The sequence below is a fragment of the Ursus maritimus genome, unplaced genomic scaffold, assembly GCF_017311325.1.
Source record: "Ursus maritimus isolate PB19 unplaced genomic scaffold, ASM1731132v1 scaffold_9, whole genome shotgun sequence".
Taxonomy (NCBI): Eukaryota; Metazoa; Chordata; class Mammalia; order Carnivora; family Ursidae; genus Ursus; species Ursus maritimus.
Window position 1 is genome coordinate 77567819 of NW_024427107.1, and position 20655 is coordinate 77588473.

Below are 20655 nucleotides of genomic sequence, written 5' to 3' on the forward strand. Positions count from 1 at the left end.
CGGCTGCCGGTGGCCCCCGGGGGAAGCTGCAGTGGAGAACTGAGGATGAGCTGGCCCAGGAGGACAGGCTGCTCTCTGAGGTAGCAGGGGGTTGGGGAGGGGGACCGAGGAAGGGGGAAGCAAGATCAAAGAAAGCTCCTCTCCTTTTAAAAAATAATTAGGAATATATACGGGAGAGTGAGTTGGGTAGAAGAATCAGGGTAGATGGAGAGATTATTTCAGGCTTCATCAGCTAAAGTAATAATTTAGAAATGGCCCTGCCAAAATATTTACTTGTTAGGAAACCATTTTCTCTCCTCTGGCATATGGAACTTTTCCACTTTTTGGCAAAATTCTTGCTCAGTGTGGAAGACTGATTAAAGTCCCAATGAAACAGAGGAATGAGTTAATGCCCTAACTGGCTAGAAATTTAAACTGCACTGTGCAAGCAGTGAGGCATTGTCCGAAATGATTTTGGTAATTTCGTGCAGGTGAACGGACGCCCTTTACAAAGGAAGCACAGATGGGAGCTGTGCCAGGTTCATCACGACAGGCATCACCGGGACACGAGGAGCCCCGGATGCAATGTCCCGAGAAGCACTCAGCCTCCACCTCGTTGGGAGGAAACCGTAATTGTTACAGAACATCCCTCAGCCCCACTTCAGGAATAAATACTGTCTAAGGTAATTGGCCATATTCTTCCAAAATGCCGACGGCAGAAACATGAAGTCTGAGGACCTGCTCCAGGCGGAAGCACACTACCAGACAGGCGCGTGGCGTCGGGCAGGACACACAGCCCTGCTGGCCTTGAACTAGAGGATGAAGCTATGGGACGTGATCGCCCATGAGGACCGCGCGGGGGTGCTGACAGCCCAGCTGTCCAAACCCTCCAGGTGAGAGAACAGCCTCCTGACTGGAGATACAAATGGCAACACGGGAGGTAAGAAGCATGACACAGGCGACCTATTCTCAAACGGTTCAGAGAAAGGAGACTGCAGGTGTAGACAGAGATGGAGAATGTGGGAAATGTTAAAAGGCAGTGAAACTGGGCTGAGGATATTTGGGAATTCTCTGCACTATTCTTGTAACTTTTCTTTAGGTTTGACATCACTTCAAATAGAAACTAAGAAAACACAGGAAAATAGCACCCGCTGGGCTGCAGGGCTAGACAGAGTAGGAAAGTGGGTGTGGGAGCAAGGAGGGAAGGGGAGTGAGAAGGGTGAGCAGGGCCAGGGCCGTCATGGACTCCAAGGGACACAGCTGCATGTGCAAGCATGGTCCAGGCGGCACACACCCCTGGGGGCTGGGGAGCATCTCCGGGGGCTGGGGAGCACCTCTGGAAACTGGGATGGCTGGGAGCACCATTAAAACAACATGTGTCTGCTCATTTGTTAGTCAACACATGATGCAAAATAGCCAAAAATGGTAAAAATGAGATTTTTGTTGAGAGATAGTATTTTGGGTGAACTTTGATTCCTTAAAAAATTTAAAATACATGTATTAATTTAAAAGGCATTTTTTAAAATCACTGCTGTATGTGGAAAATCAGCATCATTTGCAAACTATAATTTTTTCAGAAAAATTCAAGGGGAGGGCAGGCTGCCTCTGTCAGCTCATTTCCCCTTTGGCCTCTGAGTTGGTGCTGAAGGATTTGGCCCGTACCCAGCTCTGCACCTGTGCTCCCTGCTGTCCCCACAGCCACCTGTCCTTTGGGCCCCGACCCCCCAGCTCAGTAGCTGGCAGCGGGGGCGTGGGATCTAACCGGCCCCCGTGGGTGCCGCTCCACACGGCCTCCAAGGTGAACAGCCGCATCCCGGCAGGCATGCCACAACCCACAGGCCTCCCGGGCTGGAAGGTCTTGACCTCAGAGAAGCCAGATCATCACAGCCGGCCGTGCCCAGGGCGTGTCCTGCCTGCACCGTCAGCGCAGGAAGGCGGCGCTGTGTCCTACCTCTCGGTGAGTGCTGGCTGGCAGGACCGGAAGGGTCTCGTCCACAGTGGCCAGTAACGTCCGCAGGGCCAGGCCGACTTCCTAGCAGACAAGACCACACCCGGGATCAGAACACGCACAAAGGGCTTTCACACCAGCAGCGACTCCTCTCAGTTACAGGGCTTCTTTCCTTTCCGACACTTCAAGGAAAATCTCTGTATTTCTTTTCCTCAGTACTGAGCCTGATCTGAAGTGATCAGGTGTTTCTTCCAAAGACTGAGATCTCTGAATGCTCAGATGTGGTGCCTGATGGAATAGGAGTCAGCCTTCCAGAGGAAGGACATTGTGACACCTGCTACCGTGTGCACGAACCTGTGGAACACTGTCCTCAGTGAGACGAGCCTGTCCCAAAAGGACAGATACAGCGTGACACCACTCCTCCTCTCCTCTGCACCCTGGAGTCCCCATGTTCACAGGGACAGGGAGTGGCTAGAGCGCCAGGGGCTGGGGGAGGGGCGCTGCTGTTTAATGGGGACAGAGTGTCAGTTCTGCAAGGTGAGAAGAGTTTTGGAGATCAGCTGTCTAACAGTGTGAATGTACTTGACACCACCACAGGCTCAACAGTGGCGCGGACGGTAAATGTTACGTTCTGTGTATTTTACCACACTTCTAAAAAGTGTGATCAAGCATACGTTCCAGAAATACAGGCCTAAACAAAGCTTCATAGCAGTCTTTGAACTGCAGAACACCTCTGAGCTTGCGAACACCAGTGTGCCCTGCTCAGGGGGCACTGTGCCTCCCTTCTCACAGAGCTTCCAGTACTCTCTTCCAGGACACCATGCCCCTGAACAGCTTGGAAAGGTTAGGCTTGGGCATGATATTTTCATTTCCATCTTTTTACTCTTATTAAAAAAGATTTCGTGAGCACCCGCATCCATCCCTCAGCGGAAGAAAACAGCACAGATAAATCCCAACCTCCTTCTCCCTACCCTGGGGGCAGCGTCTGAAGGTCAAGTGCTCTCCCCGTGCACTGGTGCTCCCACAGCAGAGCCGCATGTCCCGAAGGCACGCACACAGCACGGCTCTGCATGCTTTCAAACTTCACGGAAATGGCATCACTCCATAAGCTTGTATGATGCCATTTTGCAGCTCCATTTTTTCACCCAAGACCGTGAGTGTGAGCAGTGATTGTTAGAGCCTGTGCCGCTCCTATCGCCAGGGTCGGGAACAGCAGTTCAGTCTGACTTAACTCGGTCACTGTGTGGAGCCTTCACGCACAACTTCTGAAGCATCTGGTCTGACTCTGAGGGGCACTGTGGCCTCCACGGTTCTAAGAACATTCCTACCGGCGGAGGGCTGGGCTTTACCTTCACCATGGGGACGTACTCCTCTGGTGGGGCTGGCTGGATCTTGCTGGACATCTCGATGACAGCCTTTACCAGGCCCGTCACGTTCTCGTACACTCTGTCATTGGACCGGTCCAGGTTGGCAGTGGGCGGGGGGCTGATTTCCTGGGGCTGAAGCTGCAACAGAGAAGCGTTATGCCCCCAGTGCCCACACGGTGGCGGCACCGCACCGCAGCTAGGTTAGAGAGGGTCTTTAAGAGAGATCAAAGCGGATCACAACTGATTGGCTTGTCTGTAGGGCTACAGCTCAGCTGGAGGATGACAGTAAAGTAATTCATCCAAGCGACAAGGGAATGAGGCAATCATTTTTTGTAACTCTGAGCTCAGTTAAAGGAAATGAAGTGGAATCATACACTTGACACTAAAAGCCCCAGATTTTCAGAGTAGTGATTCGACACCCCCCCAATCATTCACCGAGGGAAAGAATAAATGTATTCTACGTCTCTGAGGATTTCACAGGAAGCTGGCTAGGGGGTCAAGCATTCTATGTTAAGACTCAAAGAATTCCTGCTTAGTCTGACTTCTGCAGTCAGAACCGTATGGCTCAGTGTGGCTGCCTGCAGACCACCTCACGGACGTGTGTCCCTTCACGACTGTTAACAAGCGGACACCGTCTGCGTGCACTGCGCTGCGGAAGTGAGGGCCGTGGTGGTGGCGCCAGGAGCCCCGCGGTGCACGTGTCCGTGGCAGGGCCTCGGCTCCTCACCTGGCCATCGTGGCGAGGGGCACCTGAAGGAACTCTTGGGCACATGCCCACCCCAGCACCCAGGCATAGAGACACCGATAAATGTTACCCGCGAGAGCCAAGCACTGAAGGCTGGTGCACGCAGGGCTTGCAGAAAGCATCCAACGGCATCTGAACGTTCACATTGGTAAGACCAGGCACAGAAAGGGCCGTATGTGTCTATTTTAAGAAAACTAAAGCACGGTACATAATCGTAGCTGTTTGCCGATGGGTCTGCTGCCAGCATTCAGTCCAAACCTCTAGATGCCCATTCTGAACCCTCGGGCTGACTCTGTCTGAGGAACCCAGAGCCTGGTGTTGAGGTCTGGCGTAAGACAGACACAGGAATAGTTCAGTCCCTGCAAGGATGTTCATGCCTTACTCTCTGGCAAATAAAGACCTTGTTTCTGGTGATAAGCCAAGCAAAAGTGCCCTCCCCAGGCTTCCTGATTATTGCTCCAGAATCACATGCAGAGTGCTAGGAATGAAGGAGTGGGACAGACACACAGACACAATGTGCTTACCCTCCATGGCTATTGTTGAACGGGAGGTGAGGAAAAGTTAGAGAAATTTATCAGAGAAAGGGAAAAAAGAAAAACAGTATTAATAAAGGCAGCAGACAAAATCCCCACAAAACACATAAGCAGAACCAAAAGGAGCGAGTCTGAAGGCTGTGTAGGAGCCAGCCCCCGGTTCCCTGGTCCTCCAGGCACAACAGCTGGGCCGTCGGTCCAGGGCGCCGGCGCACTTAGTAGGAGGCCTGCCACGCGCTGTGCTTGTTTTCATGAGTGAGGAAATGAGGCGAGGAACACGCAAAGCCTGAGAGGGACAACCTGGCGGCCGTGTGAGAAGCAAAGCATTATGGGTCCTCAGAAAGAAGAGGCCGTCAAATGTGCTTGACATCACTGAGAACTGACCATCAGACTTCCGGGCCACCGGGACAGACTGTCCCACCCTCGCTCCCCGCGCCCGCCCCCGGCATCCTTGGAAACAGGCTTCGTCCTTAGCTATCCTGCCATAATCAAGATCCCTGGCTTGGGGCTGTGTGTAAAGACATCAGGAGCTTATTTTAAAAACAAAAACAAAACAAACTAAAAAAACAAACAACAAACCCTGTTTTTGAGCCAGGTCTTATGTTTCAGGCTCCTTTATTTTAAACTTAGAGGTTTTATTTAATGCTTTTTCCTCTACAGCTTACACCAAGGCCATCCTCTTATAAAAGGCCAAGTTAATTGGGGAAGGGTGGCTGTCTTGCCCCCTCCTCAGATACGTCTGAAACAGGTGTACCCTTTGGTATATGAGTTCTGCAGAATCTTAAATTTCAAGGCCCAACGTTCCACAGTGTGTTCTCCGTGTGTTAGGAAGAGGGAGATCATTCCTAACTGCATCACTTCGAGAAGACATCCCTGTCTCTTCCTCTCTGCACGCTGAGTCACACGCGGCCCGGACGAACTCGGCAGATGTGCCAGTTCAAACCGGATCCACACACAGGTACGGCTCCTAAGCAGGCGCCGCAGGCAGGGCTCCGTCGGGAAGAGGCGCCGCCACTCTAGACTCCAGGAGGCAAAGGCGGCTCTGCGCTAACCTAGTTAAAGCTTCTGTCCTGTATGTGTCCCGCGCCTAATCAAGGCGGGTCACAGAAGCACCGCCCTGCAGCCACCATTCACAGTAACAGTCCCAAAGCAAAAGCTTAGTTTGGAGAGACAGCTGTTACCGGTTTCCTATTTTCTGGGGCTTGTCCACTTGGAGGTTCCTTGGCAGGCAACTGGGATAAAGCACCACCCCCCAGAGACATACACAATTCCAACGCTTAGATGAGTGCTTAAAGCCTCAAATAATCCAGAATTGAAACAAGGCCACCACGGAGAAACCAAGAAGGATTTCTGATTAAATGTTCTCTGGATGAATTCCATTAGCTACACCTAGAGAGAAGCACTTCTGTGTTAAAACAGGGTTGTTGTTTCAGGCCGGATTCAGTAACTTCCACTGAACAGCCGGATAAGGAAGAACTAGACACACAGACTTCATAGTTATTTTTTTAAAGTGGGTTCCACGCCCAGCGCGGAGCCCAATGAACTCACGACTCTGAGATCAAGTCAGACACTTAACCACTGAGTCACCCAGGCACCCCTGCTTCATACTTATTAAGAAATCTTTACTTAATGCATTTTAAGCATGCTATTTCCTCATTTCTACTTGCTTAACACCTTCTCTAAGGGTATTTTCCAATTATATTCATTTACATTACAAATGCAAAGGCAAACATGTCAGAATTCTAAGCTGGTATCTGAGCTGCTTCCCAAGTTGGTTTTTCCTTGTAATACAAGCCGTTTTGAAAATTTGCTCTTGTGGCTCATGTAAATGACAAACTTCATTAACCCAATTTCCCCCTCTCCCCTAAGTTTATGACAAGAAACCACATTAGCAAGGGCCGTGTCCCCCTACACTCCTCCTCAGAGAACACCCCTTGCGATGCCCCCTGAGCTAGGGGGGCCGCCAGATGCCAAGCCCCAGGCAAGGCTCCAGGACCAGTGCTCTGGTTTCTGGGGGCTGAGCACTAGCCCTCAGAGCAGGGGTGCCTCTGGCCCAGTGATGCCTGGGCTGCGTCCCTCAGGGGGCAGGCGGGTCCAGCCCGAGCCAGCCCGTTCACTCCCTGCTCACGACCCCTCCAGGCTGGAGATGGCATTTTCTCTGCCGAGGGCTACCTCTCTTCTCTCCATGAATCAGCCCAGCCTGCTGGCTAAATGCTGGCTCAGCTGGGGAGCCTGTAACCTTGAATATGCCCTTCAACCTCTGTGAGACTTGCCATCTCACGTGAAAAGTGGAAACAATACTACCACCAATCCTGTGAGGCTAATGTGAGGACAGGCTCTGTCACAGCACACAGTCCAGGGAGGGCACTTCACGAGGGTGGTTATTAGTGAAACAAAGTTTCTCTTAACTGGTAACATAGTTACCAGAGTCTAAGACCCCACCCACTGCAGGAGGCACCTTTTTAATGTTCCTCTAAGGAAAAAAAAAAAAAAAAGCTGCCAATTAAACCAACACATCACTCCGATTTTAGAGATATTAAAATGTACAAAAAAGGTATATCAGAATTAAGAAACAAGACCTATTTTGAGAGGTGACTGATCTCTCATGGAAAGTAGAGAGATCTTCTCATTAAGTGGGCATGAGAGAGAAGGAGAACCCTTGCCTTCGCTTCTCCTGGAGAGGAGAGCTGCTTCCAAGGGACCTAGAGGCCAACGCAGCAGGGCCTGGTGGAGGCCGGGGCCGGGGGGCAGTCAGGAGCCCCAGTGGCCGGCTCACACGCAGGAGGGCCGGCCGTGCGTGCAGCGCTCCTGAGCCGAGAAGCTGTGGCCGTCAGCACCTCGCTGGACGCTCCCCTCCTCCGAGGGCTGGTTCCACGCAGCCCATGCCACTTCACTACAAATACAGTCCTTGCCCCAGGTGGAAAATGGTGGCAGTTTTCCACTAAGCCGCACCAACACACTTAAGAGACAGTGAGCCCGCAGAAGGGCTCCCTTTCCCCAGGCGTCCTGGTTTAATTAATGTTTAAAACCAGAAGCCATCCCGGCACTTTATTCCCAAGAAACATTCTGCCTGATAAGAGGAAAACCTATCTAGGAAGTTGGGCTCTGGCTGAGGCCCGAGACTATTATGTGAGAGAAAACCGGACCAGACAGGCTCCTGTCAAGCTTGTTCCTGACTCTCAGGGGGTGCAGAGCCCGACCAAACAGACCCCTGGAGCCCACGGCAGCCACTCTGCTCAGTCCGTCCTCAGCACTGACTCCACTCCATGTTCCAGATCACCAATCCTGGAGCGAGAGGTTCCACGGAGCCTTGAGCAGAGCTCGGGCTCAGATGCCCACCTTGACGCCCTCGTTGTAACTGTCCCCGGGGCTGCTGAGGCTGGCGAGGCTGCCCAGGTGACCGGGGGCCCCAGGCCGGGGCGGTTTCTTTGGCGGAGCTGCGGGATCTGGTAAAAGGGGAGGCGTCCCGTTAAGTGAGGCACAAGAATACAAATAGAAACACCCAATAAACACTAAGCACGGTCACATCACTACAGCATACACTCACCCTGGAGAGGGTGCCCTACTGAGGCCTTTCTGATGCATGACAGCAACAAGTCCTGTTCTCTAATAATCTAGTCATTGTGGAATTTGGTAAACATCATACTTGCTTTGGTCCATAGAGGGAAATGTGTTAAAAAATCATGAGGTATTCCAAAGCTAAGAAACTCCATACATTTAAAACCTGCTCTCTCTAAATTATAAAAACTTCTTGACAGAGAACTCATTTCTTCACTTACCTGGTTTCCCCACAGGCTGATATATGTGTTGGTTTCCAGTCTGTGGGAAAGAAAAGCTCCGTCACCACACCAGCATACACCACAGGCCTCGGCCTTCCCTCCCTCCCCTCCCCCTCCATCCCCTTGAACATCTGTGCCAAGTGCTGGGTTTAAAGACCAACACGATGGGGGGCTGCCTTCAAGGCCTAATTGGGGGTGGGGGATTTAGGAAGAGCAAGAATGCCAGCAGGGTGTGGGAAGAGGGCTGTGGCGGGGGCAAGCATGGGATGGTACGGGAACGTGGACAGGAGCCGCCACAGCCAATTGAGAATTAAACGCCATCCACAGATGCCTCCGGTTCACCTTCCAGGACTGTGAAATCCAGGCCTTTGCAGTGTCTGGGTGCTTTGCTCAGGAACCTGCCTCACTGCCTCCTGGATGTTCTCCTCACCGGGAGGGGTACAGTCGGGGACAGTGACAACGGGAGGAGACTCTGTGGGGTAGTCCATATGCCTGTGTTGTCACTGTCACCCGAAGCCCGTGTGTGTCAGGACCTGCTGCTACCGCTCCATTCGTTCGGGACCAAGCCACAGGCCCAGACAACAAGCCAAGCCACAAGCCCGGAATGTCCACCCCGGGGACAGGACAAAAGACTGTTCCCCTGAAGGCCAGCCCTGCCGTGGGCTGTCATGGCTGCAGTCATGCTGCAAACAACCTATCCTAGGTAACTAAATGGAAAGAAGTCTTTCTAGAACTACGTTCTACTTCTGAAGAGACTTGCCTTGCTTAATTTAAAATAATAGACTAGATAAGAAATACATATTTTAAGGTGCTCTACTTTCTGGGGTAAGGAGACCTACCTCGGTAAAACGCAAGGACAGTGCAGTGTGCACACAGCGAAAACCGCTGCTCTCCCGGAAGCACACCCACGGTCAACACGCTGTTTCACCGCCGATCCTGAAGCCCCTCAAACCCTCAGAGCTGGCCAGTGTGAAGAACGAGGACCCCTTCACAGCTGACTTTCTGCAGCACTTCACAGTTAGCCTAGCGTGTGTCTGACAGTCACTGAACACCTGCTTTGTTCCGGGCACAGAACAAGCCCCCCCACCCCCACTGTGTGGAGTGGCCAGTGTAACACAGGCAGCGAGACAGTAACAGCAGATGCACAAACAGCACATTGCCAAGCCTGGTGGAAAAGGGACATGGGGGTGGGGTGGGAGGGGAGGATGCTGCAGGTCTCAGTGGGAAGATCAGGCCTTCTGAGAACGTGACCTTTGAGGATGCTGGGTGGGGGACCTGGGTGGGGGAAGCCATGAAGAAATCTGGGAGAAGGGTGGCCCAGAGATAGGGGATCCCCCAGGAGGGGCAAACAGCATGGGAGGCCAGGGCAGCTGGAGGATGAGCGAGGGCAGAAAACAGCAGGAAACATGGCCAAAACTCTAAAAGCAGACACAGTCTGTGAGCCGTGTTTTGTTCACTGATCCAGGCAGTAAAATACACAAATTTAAAAAGACTTAAGACACAAAGAATTTTCTGGTTGATACAGAGGTTACAAGAAAATTCAATTAACTAGAAAATTCTATTCTAAGAACATCCTGGATTAATTCAGCAAAGGTATGTACAATGTACTATGCTAGGCCATTCCGCAGGTTGCTCTGGGAGGGAAGGCACAGCAACGTCCCTGCTTTCAGAAGTCTGACAGGGGAGCGTGGGACCAGGCTGTGTTCTGTTCTGCTGCGTGTCTAGCTATGGGCCCTGGGCCTTGGAGAAGATTGTAGATTTTAAGTAGGTATGAGCTAATGAGCAGACACTAATAACCGGCTAGTGGAAACTGACCCCATCAACTCGCATAAAAAGTAAAAACCATCTGGATTTTCAAAATAACATACAAGTTGACAGCATGTTCCTCTTGTGACGACACCCTGCACAGGTGTATATGTTAGCTATGTTATCAGCCTCAGCAAACAAGTTGGAAAACCAAAGCCCCAAACACTTAACGACTTTTCCCTGAAGCCATGGCACATTTTCCAAAAGTGTTAAGCTGGAGCATTTCAAGAAGTGGGCCAAATCACACTGTTACCTAAATTCAGCAAAGGACGGAAGAGGGAAAAGCAGAGTGGTCACAGTGTGTTACTGGCCTCCCAGAAGGAAGCGACCACAACCCAAACCGCATCCCCTGCAGTGAGCCATCGTGTTCACAAGCCCACTGCGGCGTCTGGCACTGTGACAGGTCACCTTGAGCAAGCTTTCTACAAGCCTCAGTTTACCCCTTTGTGGAGTGCGGATGGCAACAGGCCTGACTTGACAGGAGTGCTGGGGTCTCAGGGAGGTGGCACGAGGACAGCACTCAGCATAGCACCTTGTAGCACTAAGTACCTTCTCATCAGTACTAAGCGCTCCCACTGTCGCCTAGGCCTGGGCGACAAGATTGCAAGAGGACCTGTCCACAGAGGGTTTCTCAAGAACCCTTTTCTCCACATCTAATTCACTGCCTGCTTCTCTCACTCCACATGCTCTCTGGGGGCCTGCTTTGTGCCAAGTACCGGAATACACGCAATTTCCCTTTTCTAATCAAACCTGCTGTTAGAGGTGTTCTGAACAGCCAGTCCCTTGAATAGGGTTTCCCTTCACACGGGTGCTCATTCTTACCAACTTAGGACAGACTACCGGTCACATGTGAATCTTTGCATTCTAAGGAAGGAGAGCTCTGTGTGGAGATGTTAAATGGCAGGTGATGTGACTCCGTGCTCGTGAACCAGAGCCCGCGCCCGCTGCACCAGCACATTCTGACGGGAAATGCCAGATCCTCCTGTGCTGGCAACTGAGCACATCTTCCAGGGGCCAGATCTCAGGCGCAGCTGGATTTCACAGTACTGATCACAGAAAACTCCCGGTAGGTCATTCCATGCTATGCGCCCTGCAGCTGGAGGCAGTCTCATGGACGCATGCACATGTGTTTGGAAGTAAATTCAGAAGGCTTATTAGGATGGAGCTTTATCTCCATAGGTCTGCTACCCAGCAGGCACCGGCTTCTCGTCTGTACTGCGAACTTCTTTACATGTTTAGAGAAATCTGCTTTTATTTCACTCAGACACCTGCTGATGGAAATCTTAATAGAACGATTTAACCTATTCTCCCTAAAAGATTAGGGAATATTTCTAGCAGGCTTTAAACATATTTGGAATAATCATAAACTAGCTCTTTAAAGAGAATTTCAGGCATCTTCCCCTACAACACACAGAAAAGAAGTCTTGCTTGGACCAGTTTCCTGTGACTGTGGAAACTTGTAACCATGCACTAAGAGTGCAAACACATGGCACACAACAGCTTACGCTCATCAACAGTACGTAGGCAGGTCTCCGTAGAGCACAGAGCTCGGCTCGCAGCCACTATGAAGTTGCGTGAGTGACGGGCTGGCCCCCAGTGCTGGGCTGTGCACTGCAGCTTCTAATGATCTTGGCCAAATGTTCACTTTACTTAAAGAACGGATTCCTGTGTTCCACGCTACGAAGATTAGTAAGCGTGGGTATCTTATGACACAAAGCGACGGCCTCCGTCCATCCTGGCGAGAACTCGGCAATGCTTACCGGGCCCTGGAGACCAACGTCCTCCCTGTCGATACTGCCTCGAGAGAGCCGCACGTCAGGTTTCTAAAGCAAAGAACACAAAACCAGAGAGTTTCATTCCTGGTTTGAAAATCATGGACATATTCTGTATTAAGTTCCTGCCTCATATGATACCATCATCCTCTGAATAAGAAGAATTAAAAGTTCCCCAGTTCCAGAAAAATTCTCAAACCCCATGATGACAAACCCAGGTCAGACGCCCCAGCAAAGCCACACGTGCACAGTGAAGAGGAGTGCCCTGCGGCCCCGCACAATACAGGAAAGCCTGCAATTCACCTCTCTTCCTAGCAGCGCACAGTTTCTTCTTGACAGAGAGAACTCCGCCTCAGGCTGAAAAAGAGCGGGTACACGTTCCTGCTTTCTGGCTCAGTAAGGCTCTCACGTCCTTGGCGGTATCACCAAAGCAGCAAATAGTCCAATTACACGCCACCCCCTTTCCCCACCCAATGCACCCACGATACAGAAACCATACGGAAAAATCAGGATTTAATATAAATACTAGTATGCAAATTTCACTAACCCCACAATAGGCAACGTAGGTTCCGTGCCATCATGGTGCACAGAATGTCAGAAGGTCTGTTCCTCACGAAGACCAGTATGTGCGGTGGCCTCCCACCTGCCTGACACCTACTCCAGTAGCCACACGGACCCCTGCCTCTCCTTTGCCCCCCCCGCCTCCCCTTTGCGCGTGCACTCTGGTCACAGACCCCTTCTCAGGGAGCATTTCCCACAGCCTCTCCAGACAGGACTGCTCCTTTCTTGGTCTTTGCCAGTCTGCTGTATCGTACACAGATCCCCTCCGTGGCAGGAAGCATGCAGTAATTACTTCCCTCATTTGACAGAGAACGTCTTGATGTCTGATTTGTCTTTGTACACCCTACACCTGCAAGGGCCCGGCACTGAGCACTGAGGACAGAACCCGTGAGCACTTGTGGGTGGCAGGGGGTGGGGGGGTGGTGAGAAAGAAGTGAGCTTTGTTTCTCCCTTCTTATAAATGTATGTTACAAAAATGCAACCATGCCATATAATTCTGTAATCTTTATATAACATTATATAGTGGAAATTGGTCAAAACCACATTAAAAAGCTACACAGTCTCCCCCAGCACGAAGGCTGTCATAAACAGAAACCTTCAGTGAGGCGAATGGGCTCTGGCATCAGGTTGCCTGGGTTCGGGTCAGGCTCCAACCCTTTCAAGCTGTGTGACCTGGGCCTCAGTTTCTTCAGGGCAGTTATAGTACCCACTGCCCAGGCTTGATGGGAGGATTAAATGAATTAATGCTGCAAAGTACTAAGTCAGTACCACAGAACATCAAGGAGTTCTGTCTGTTGAATGGCGGGGCCATTCTCAAAATTTCAATTGTATAAATAGGTTGTGGATAAAGACCTTTGTGTAGAAATGCTTGACTAAATCCCTGATTATTTCTCTAGGACAGATGTCTAAGGATGGAATTACTGAGTCAGAGGGCTGGAACATTTGAAACATCCTGGTATAAGCTTCCCGACTGCCGGGCTGTCTGCATTCACTGTCAGTGGGCTCTCCCCAGCCCGACGGCACTGCACCGCCACTTCGAACTCAGCCAATTCAATAAACAAAATACCGTATAAATCTGCCCTCCTTTCCTAAACGTTAGAACATTTCTGCTGCTTCTCACGGGATGCCAGGCCCTGGGAGGACAGAGGCCATGGGCTGCCGGCTTCTCCCACTATCTGCATGACTTGGTAGAAACAGGGCACACAGGTGGGAGGAAATGAAGCACCTGCACGGCCGTCTGTGAACAGCGGCCATGCCCCCTCAACCTCTCCAAACCCACTCTCAGCTGGAAAAGGGGTCGGCCGCCTCGTACAGCAACTGTAAGGATTAAGTATGTGCTTGAACAGTCATGTGCCTGTTAGACATTTAGTAAATCCTTGCTCAAGGAACGCGGTCATAAAAATGCAAGGTAGAGAAGAGGCTTCACAGCTGAGGAACCCCAGGCTCAGAAGGCAGAATTACGGCACACCCCAGAGATACGGCAGGCTTGCCCCATGCTGCGCAGGAAAGCTAGTGTCACAGTAAAGCGAGTCGAGTCCGTGTCTGGCTTCCCGGCGGCCATCAAAGTTAGTTTACACCACACTCTAGTTGATGACGCCTGCAGCGGCGTCATGTTTACATGTACACACTTGAATTAAAAGATACTTTATTACTAAAAATACTAACCACATGGACTGACCCTTCCTTTCACGAACAGTATCTCTGGAGCGTGTGATGCTGTTTGATGGCATTTCATCCACAGACCTTCCTCCAAAACTGGCATCTGTCCTCTCAAACCCTGCTGCCACCTTACCAACTAGGGCCATAGAATAGTCTAGATCCTCTGTTGTCATTTCCTGTCTTCACAGCACCCTCACCAGGAGCAGCTTCCATCTCCTGAAAGCATGTCCTCTGCTCCTCCGAGCGGCACCTCCTCATCCGTGAGTTCGAGCACGAGATCGCGGCAGTGTGGGCCACGTCCAGGCTCCACTCGGGATTCTGGTTCTCCTGCTGTTGGCACATCTGCGGGGACGTCCTCTGCTGATGTCCTGAGCCCCTCAGTCGTTCAGGAGGGTTGGAGCCCCTTCCTTCCAAACTCCTGTTACTACTGACATTTTGACCTCTTCCCATGAATCAGGAATGCTCTTCATGGCATCTAGAATGGTGACTCTTTTCCAGAAGGTTTTCAGTTGGTTTTGCCCAGATCCATCAGAGGAATCCCTATCTATGGCCGCTATTGCCTTAAGTAAGACGATTTGACAGTCAAAACTACTCCTTGATCCACCGGCTACAGAACAGATGTTGTGTTAGCAGCCATGAAGACAACATAAATCTCCTTGTCCATCTCCATCAGAGCTCCTGGGTCACAGGGTGCATTGTCAGTGAGCAGTCCTATTCCGAAAGGAATCTTTTTTTCCGAGCGGTAGGTCTCAAGAGTGGGCTTAAAATATTCAGTACACCATGTTGTAAACAGGTGACGGTTGCCCAGGCTTTCTTGTTCTGTCGATGCAGCTCAGGGAGAGTGGATTTAGCATGATTCCTAAGGGCCCTAGGACTTCCAGAATATTTGGCCAGTGAGCACTGGCTTCATCTGACAGGCACCAGCTGCATGAGCCCCTAACACGGGAGTCAGCCTGTCCTTTGCAGCTTTAAAGCCAGGCACTGACTTCTCCTCTCCAGCTACCAGAGTCCTAGATGGCGTCTCCTTCCAGTAGACGGCTGTTTCGTCTACACCGGAAGTCTGCTGGTTACTGCTGCCACCCTCGTAAATGATCTGAGCGCAGTCTTCTGGAGAACTTGCGGCCGCTCCTACGTCAGCACTGCTGTTTCGTCTTGTACTTGCGGTACAAGTCCTATGTGGTACTTGTACGGTATGGAGACAACGTCTTTGCTCCAACCTCACGAACCTGTGCTGGCCGACAGCTGGTCTCCTGCAGCTTCCCCACCTTTCCCAGCCTTCACGGAATTGAAGAGAGTGAGGGCCTTGCTCTGGGTGAGGCTTTGCTCTGAGAGAATGCTGTGGCTGGTGGGATCTTCCATCCAGACCAGTACAACGTTCTCCATGTCAGCAGTAAGGCTGTTTTGCTTTCTTACCATTCACGTGTTCCCCGGAGAAGCACGTGTGATTTCCTTCCAGAACTTCTCCTTTGTGCTCACGATGTGGCTGTGGGGTGCAAATGGGCTGGCTTTCCGCCTGTCTGGGCTTTCGATATGCCTTCCCACTACGCTCGATCGTTTCTAGCTTTCAATATAAAGAGATGCGTGACTTTTCCTTTTACCTGAGCCCCGAGGGGTCACTGTAGGGTTATTAGCTGGCCTAATTTTAATATTGTTGTGTCTCAGGGAATAGGGCTCCCGGGGAGAGGGAGAGAGAGACGGGGGAACGGCTGGTCACTGGGGCGGTCAGCACACGGACAATGTTTATTGAGTTCACCGTCTTCTGTGGGAGCAGCTTATGGCACTGCAAAATAATTACAATTGTAACCTCAAAGATCACTGATCACGGATCACCACAATAAACAAGTTTGAAGTGCTGTGAGAACTACCAAAATATGACACAGACATGAAGTAAGCAAATGCTATTGGAAAAATGGCACCAAGAGACTCGCTCAATGGAGGGTTTGCCACAAACCTTCAGTACGCAAAGAACACAATGTCCGCGATGTGCAATGAAATAAGGTACACCTGTAGCTGCTGGAGCATGAGTACTTCTAACTGTGAGAAATACTATTTTTTAAAGTTTCTTTTTCTTTCTTTCCTTCCTTTCTTTCCTCTATGGAAGCTCTACACCCAATGTGGGGCTCGAACCCACGATCCATAGATCAAGCATGCTCTTCTGACTGAGCCAGCCCTGACCTGTAGGAAATACTTAAACAAAAGCAAATGACACTTACTGTTTGCTTACAGAACTAGGTGCTGTGTTTCATGTATTTACATGAGTTATCTACTTGTATTTCCACATAAACCATATGAAATGACTTATTTTTCCTTATGCACTGTAATTCCCTCATGTCAAAACTTTCCCCAAGACAGGATTTCAATTTTGAAATGAGAAAGCCTGTCTATATAAAGTCCTCTTGTGTTCTATGAATGGGAATATTTAAGCTTTTTCCTCACATGGCCGACACAGCCTGTCTGAGTGAGAGGTGAGTGCCAGCTTGGGAACTCAAGAGAACCAGAGCCAGCCCGTCAGAGAGGAGTTCTGTTATTGGTTCTGCTCCTGGGTGAAGCTAAATTCTCCTGCTTCCCTCTTACAGAATATTCTAGATTTGAAGATAGTAATATGAAAAGAGGAGACATATTTGAAATCTTACACACACACAGATCACAAACAAAGAACGTTTGGGGCTATCGGATTATTTCCCCCATCAGGTATGCCTTCTCCCTCCCTCCCTTTCTTTCGTTAATGCAGGTGTGACGCATACAATGAAGTGCACCGATCTCAAGTGTACACGCTCCGTGCACGTTCATATATGTGTGCGCCCACCTACCACAGCCGCCCACCCAGCGGGCCCCAGAGAGCTCACGCAAGCAGACTGCATAATGTGCATGGCCCTGCGTCTGGCGTCTGTGGTGGACATTATCTCTGTAAGCCCTGTCCCTGTGCGTGTGGGGAGGGGTTTGCCCATTTTTATTGTCACGCAGTAGGCCACTGCATGAATTGATCTGTTCTGCAGGAACGGGCAAGTGGGTTATTTCCAGTTCCTGAGAGCAGAAAGAAACACTTCTGTGAGCACTGTGTTATGTGTGGGCCTGTGCCCCCCGTCCTCATGGGCAGCAGGTGAGGGCTGAAGGTGCTGTTTCAGGTTCTGGGGACACAGCAACCAACAGTCACAGTTTGGTCTCTATGCTCGTATGCCATCACTCTAGAAAACTTCAAATGCAAGGCTTTCCACTCAAAGTCCCTTCTCCTTGAACTAGGCCACACTGTCTTCAAATCCAGAATATGGCAGATGCAAGGAACATAGGTGGGACATGGCCTGACTCAGCAGAAAAGGGCCAGAGGTAGTCTTGTGACCCTGTCCTTACTCCCTGTCCCCAACCCCCAACCCCCGGCCCCCCGGCCTGGTACTCATCATTCATTCAGAATGACTGGGTCTGTGTGAGAGGAGAAACAGCTCAAACATTCATTTCCTTTTTCAGAACACAAAGTAGGCTTTATATAGACAGGACTTTTTCATTTTTTTTGATTTTATTTATTTGAGAGAGAGAGTGAGTGAGAGAGAGAGAGAGCATGAGTGGGGAGAGGGAGAAGCAGGCTCCCCACTGAGCAAGGCTCTATCCCACTACCTGAGCTGAAGGCAGACACACTTAACCAACAGAGCCACCCAGGAGCCCCAGGACTTTCTCATTTTAAAATTAAAATCCTGTCTTTGGCACAGTGCCACGTTAGAAGACTACTGAGCGCTGTAAGGAAAACAAATGAGTCCAAAGTCAGTCTGTCTGTGAGCAGTGCCCAGTGAGAAGGAAAGTGCTCTGAGCAGACTGACGGTCCAGACGAGGCTGCTGGCTCTCTCCCGCTGGTGCAGGAGAGGCAGGGGGTTCGCCGGCACATGGCAGGCTCAGAGAGCTCACCAGCAGGACTGGGAGCGGGTCCACCACAAGGAGCAAGTGCCACAGGTGAGGGACGGGTGGCCTTGGGCAAGTGCCAGCGTGGGGACAATGTGACGGAGTCCCGACTCCCCAAAGTACTCAAGGAAAGGTAGCAGCCCTAACCAACAACAGTCACCACACTCAGTGGTGTGAGTCCTAACAACAGAAGAGCACCATCGACAGCTGCTGATTCTCATCTATTAGAAAAAATGTGGCCAATATTCCTGACAAAGCAACCTCGAAGTTAATTTTCCAAACAAGAATACAGCTCCTCTATTGGGGTGCACAAGCTTACCCTGTGGAAGGGAGCAGCAGTGCTGTGCCCAGCGCGGTCCGAGGACCACCGAGGGTCGGGGACGGTGTGTCACCAGGTCATGATGAGACATAAACAGAAGGCAAGCACCTTTAGAAAGTTCTAGAGCAATCTGAAATAGTAATTTTTAGGCTTGTTGGAATTCATGTAAACAAGTGTGGCTCCTATTTTGCATATTTTTTAAATTTCTTTTTCCTAATTGCTTTTTGTTTTATTTCACAAGGATATCAGGTCTACAATGGTTTAGGAAAAAAAACAGAAACTGACCCTTCCTCACTGACAGCCTGAGAAGCCTGCAGTGGAAAGCCCTGGACTAAAATGCTGCCTCCTGCCCCCAGACTCCACATCCTGTGAGAACACGTGGGTCTAGTCAAAGCAGGGGCCTTGTAGCTAGCTGCTAAAAATAACCCACTAGTGGGAGCTCCACCAATAGCAAAAAGGAATTAGGGATTATTTATAACAAGCAAATCTAATAAAAGCAATGCTCCTTTGCAGAATCCCCGCAAGTGGCTAAATCTCTCCCTCAATCTATGATGTTAGTTTCTGGTCAGGAGCACACAGAAGGTACTCCGGGACGGCCTCTGGAAACCCTGGGTAGTATGCGGGACAGGATCTGGACTTTAGAGTCTCAGCAATGCAGCTCTCACAGGTGCTATGGAGAACAAGCAGAGTGAGAAAGAAAAGCCCTTGGAGAAATTACTGTGTATTCCCTACTTGCCCCACTGTATACATGCTATCCATCTAATCCTCAACCCAGCCCTGGGAGAAAAGTATTACCCACACTTTATAGAGAATATAATTATTTTATAGATAAACAGATTAATAAATGAAAGTACAGAGGCTAAACAATTTATATAGGGTCATAATAACGAGGATTTTTAATTCTTATTTGGCTGACTCCAGAGTCTGGATTGTTTCTAGTAATGCCTTCTTGAAAAGGAGAGTCCAAGCCAGGAGTGATCATTGTAAGTGTCAAAATGCAGTATGCTCACCGTCTTCCTACCACCTTCCATGCCCTGGCCCCTGGCCACCCAGCCTGCCTGTCCCCCTTTATCCATCACATTGGTCTTTCTGTGCTCAGACATCCTTGGGCCCTTGTGCTTCGTGTGCTGTCTTCCTGGAATGTTCCTCCTCAGAAGTCCCTGGGCTGGCCCTTGCTGGTCATTTCAGCTGCTCGGCCTTCCCCCAAAGCTGTGTGTGCTGGGCCTCCCCTCCTGTGCCCGGTCCTCTCTGTCATAGTCAGGGCTGACTGAGGCTGGACCTTGAGGACAGGAAGGACGGAGGGTCAGCTTACAGGACTGGTGGTCACCTTATGGTAGCTGCTGGCAGACTTTAAGTCAGACAGTAACAGGATCAGATTTTAGAAATACCTCTGTGGCTGTGGCAGGAAACAGTGACGTTGACATTTATGTCCCCCCATCTCCTTGCTTTTGTATCTCTGCCTGCTAGTCCCGCTGGAAGCAGACCCCCGTCTTGACTGCGAACTTGCCCTCAGCCCTACCACCTAAAATGCCTACCTTGCAAACACCCAAATCAAAGAGGGGTCGGGATTATCCAACCCCCCTGTGACACCAGAACTGATCTGATCTTGAAGCCCACGATGACAATAAATAAGTCATTCTCATTTATGGACAGCAATACTAAATTCTAATGGGAAACAATGACATATGCCATGACCTTAAAAGAATGATCAATTATGCCTTAAGTAGGGACTTGACTTTGGAACGCTGGGCTAGTCCAAACCCAAGCAAAATGTCCCACATTGTTCATCATATCAATGTCCTCTCAAGTTTTTCTTAAAAAAATAATATATGAAAAATACAGAGCCAATATTATACCTAATGGAAAAACTATTACAGACAACATCTTTAAAAATAAAAGCAGGCAAAGACCTATTTAATATGTAAGTCAGCAAGAGACACTTCAGAAGAGAAATTCGAGGTCACGAGGTATGTAACAAACACTGAAAACGAAGAAAGAAAATGCTTTTTAAAAAGTCACATGTGTGTCAGTTATGCCTCAAAAATGGGGGGGGGGAAAGCCAACAGAAAATCCAAGGAAATCAGAGTTCACATGACAGATACTGGAAAATACAAGAGAAGGGTCTACCAATCAACTGCATTTGCACACACAGAAAACCACCAACAAGCTCAATGAAAATGACCCCGTTAGACCAGCAGCAGGAAGCTCTAAGTGGATGGGCAGGAAGTTAGCGAGGGAAGCAAGACACACGCTTAATCATAAAAGCTACACAGGAGCAATAAAGGACCCCGGGGGGGGC

General features: G+C 50.1%; 1 protein-coding gene across 4 annotated transcripts in view; it reads right to left on the reverse strand.

The window, feature by feature from the left end:
- PTK2 (protein tyrosine kinase 2) overlaps positions 1-20655 on the reverse strand; it is a 265380-nt gene that overhangs the window by 2579 nt on the left and 242146 nt on the right. For all 4 annotated transcript variants that reach the window (XM_040626121.1, XM_040626116.1, XM_040626119.1 and 1 more), the window contains 6 exons: positions 11918-11980; positions 8352-8391; positions 7912-8018; positions 4564-4572; positions 3277-3432; positions 1931-2011 (listed from right to left, as the gene is read on the reverse strand). In XM_040626121.1, coding sequence (XP_040482055.1) covers positions 1931-2011; positions 3277-3432; positions 4564-4572; positions 7912-8018; positions 8352-8391; positions 11918-11980 — 456 coding nt within the window. The remainder of the gene's footprint in view (positions 1-1930; positions 2012-3276; positions 3433-4563; positions 4573-7911; positions 8019-8351; positions 8392-11917; positions 11981-20655) is intronic.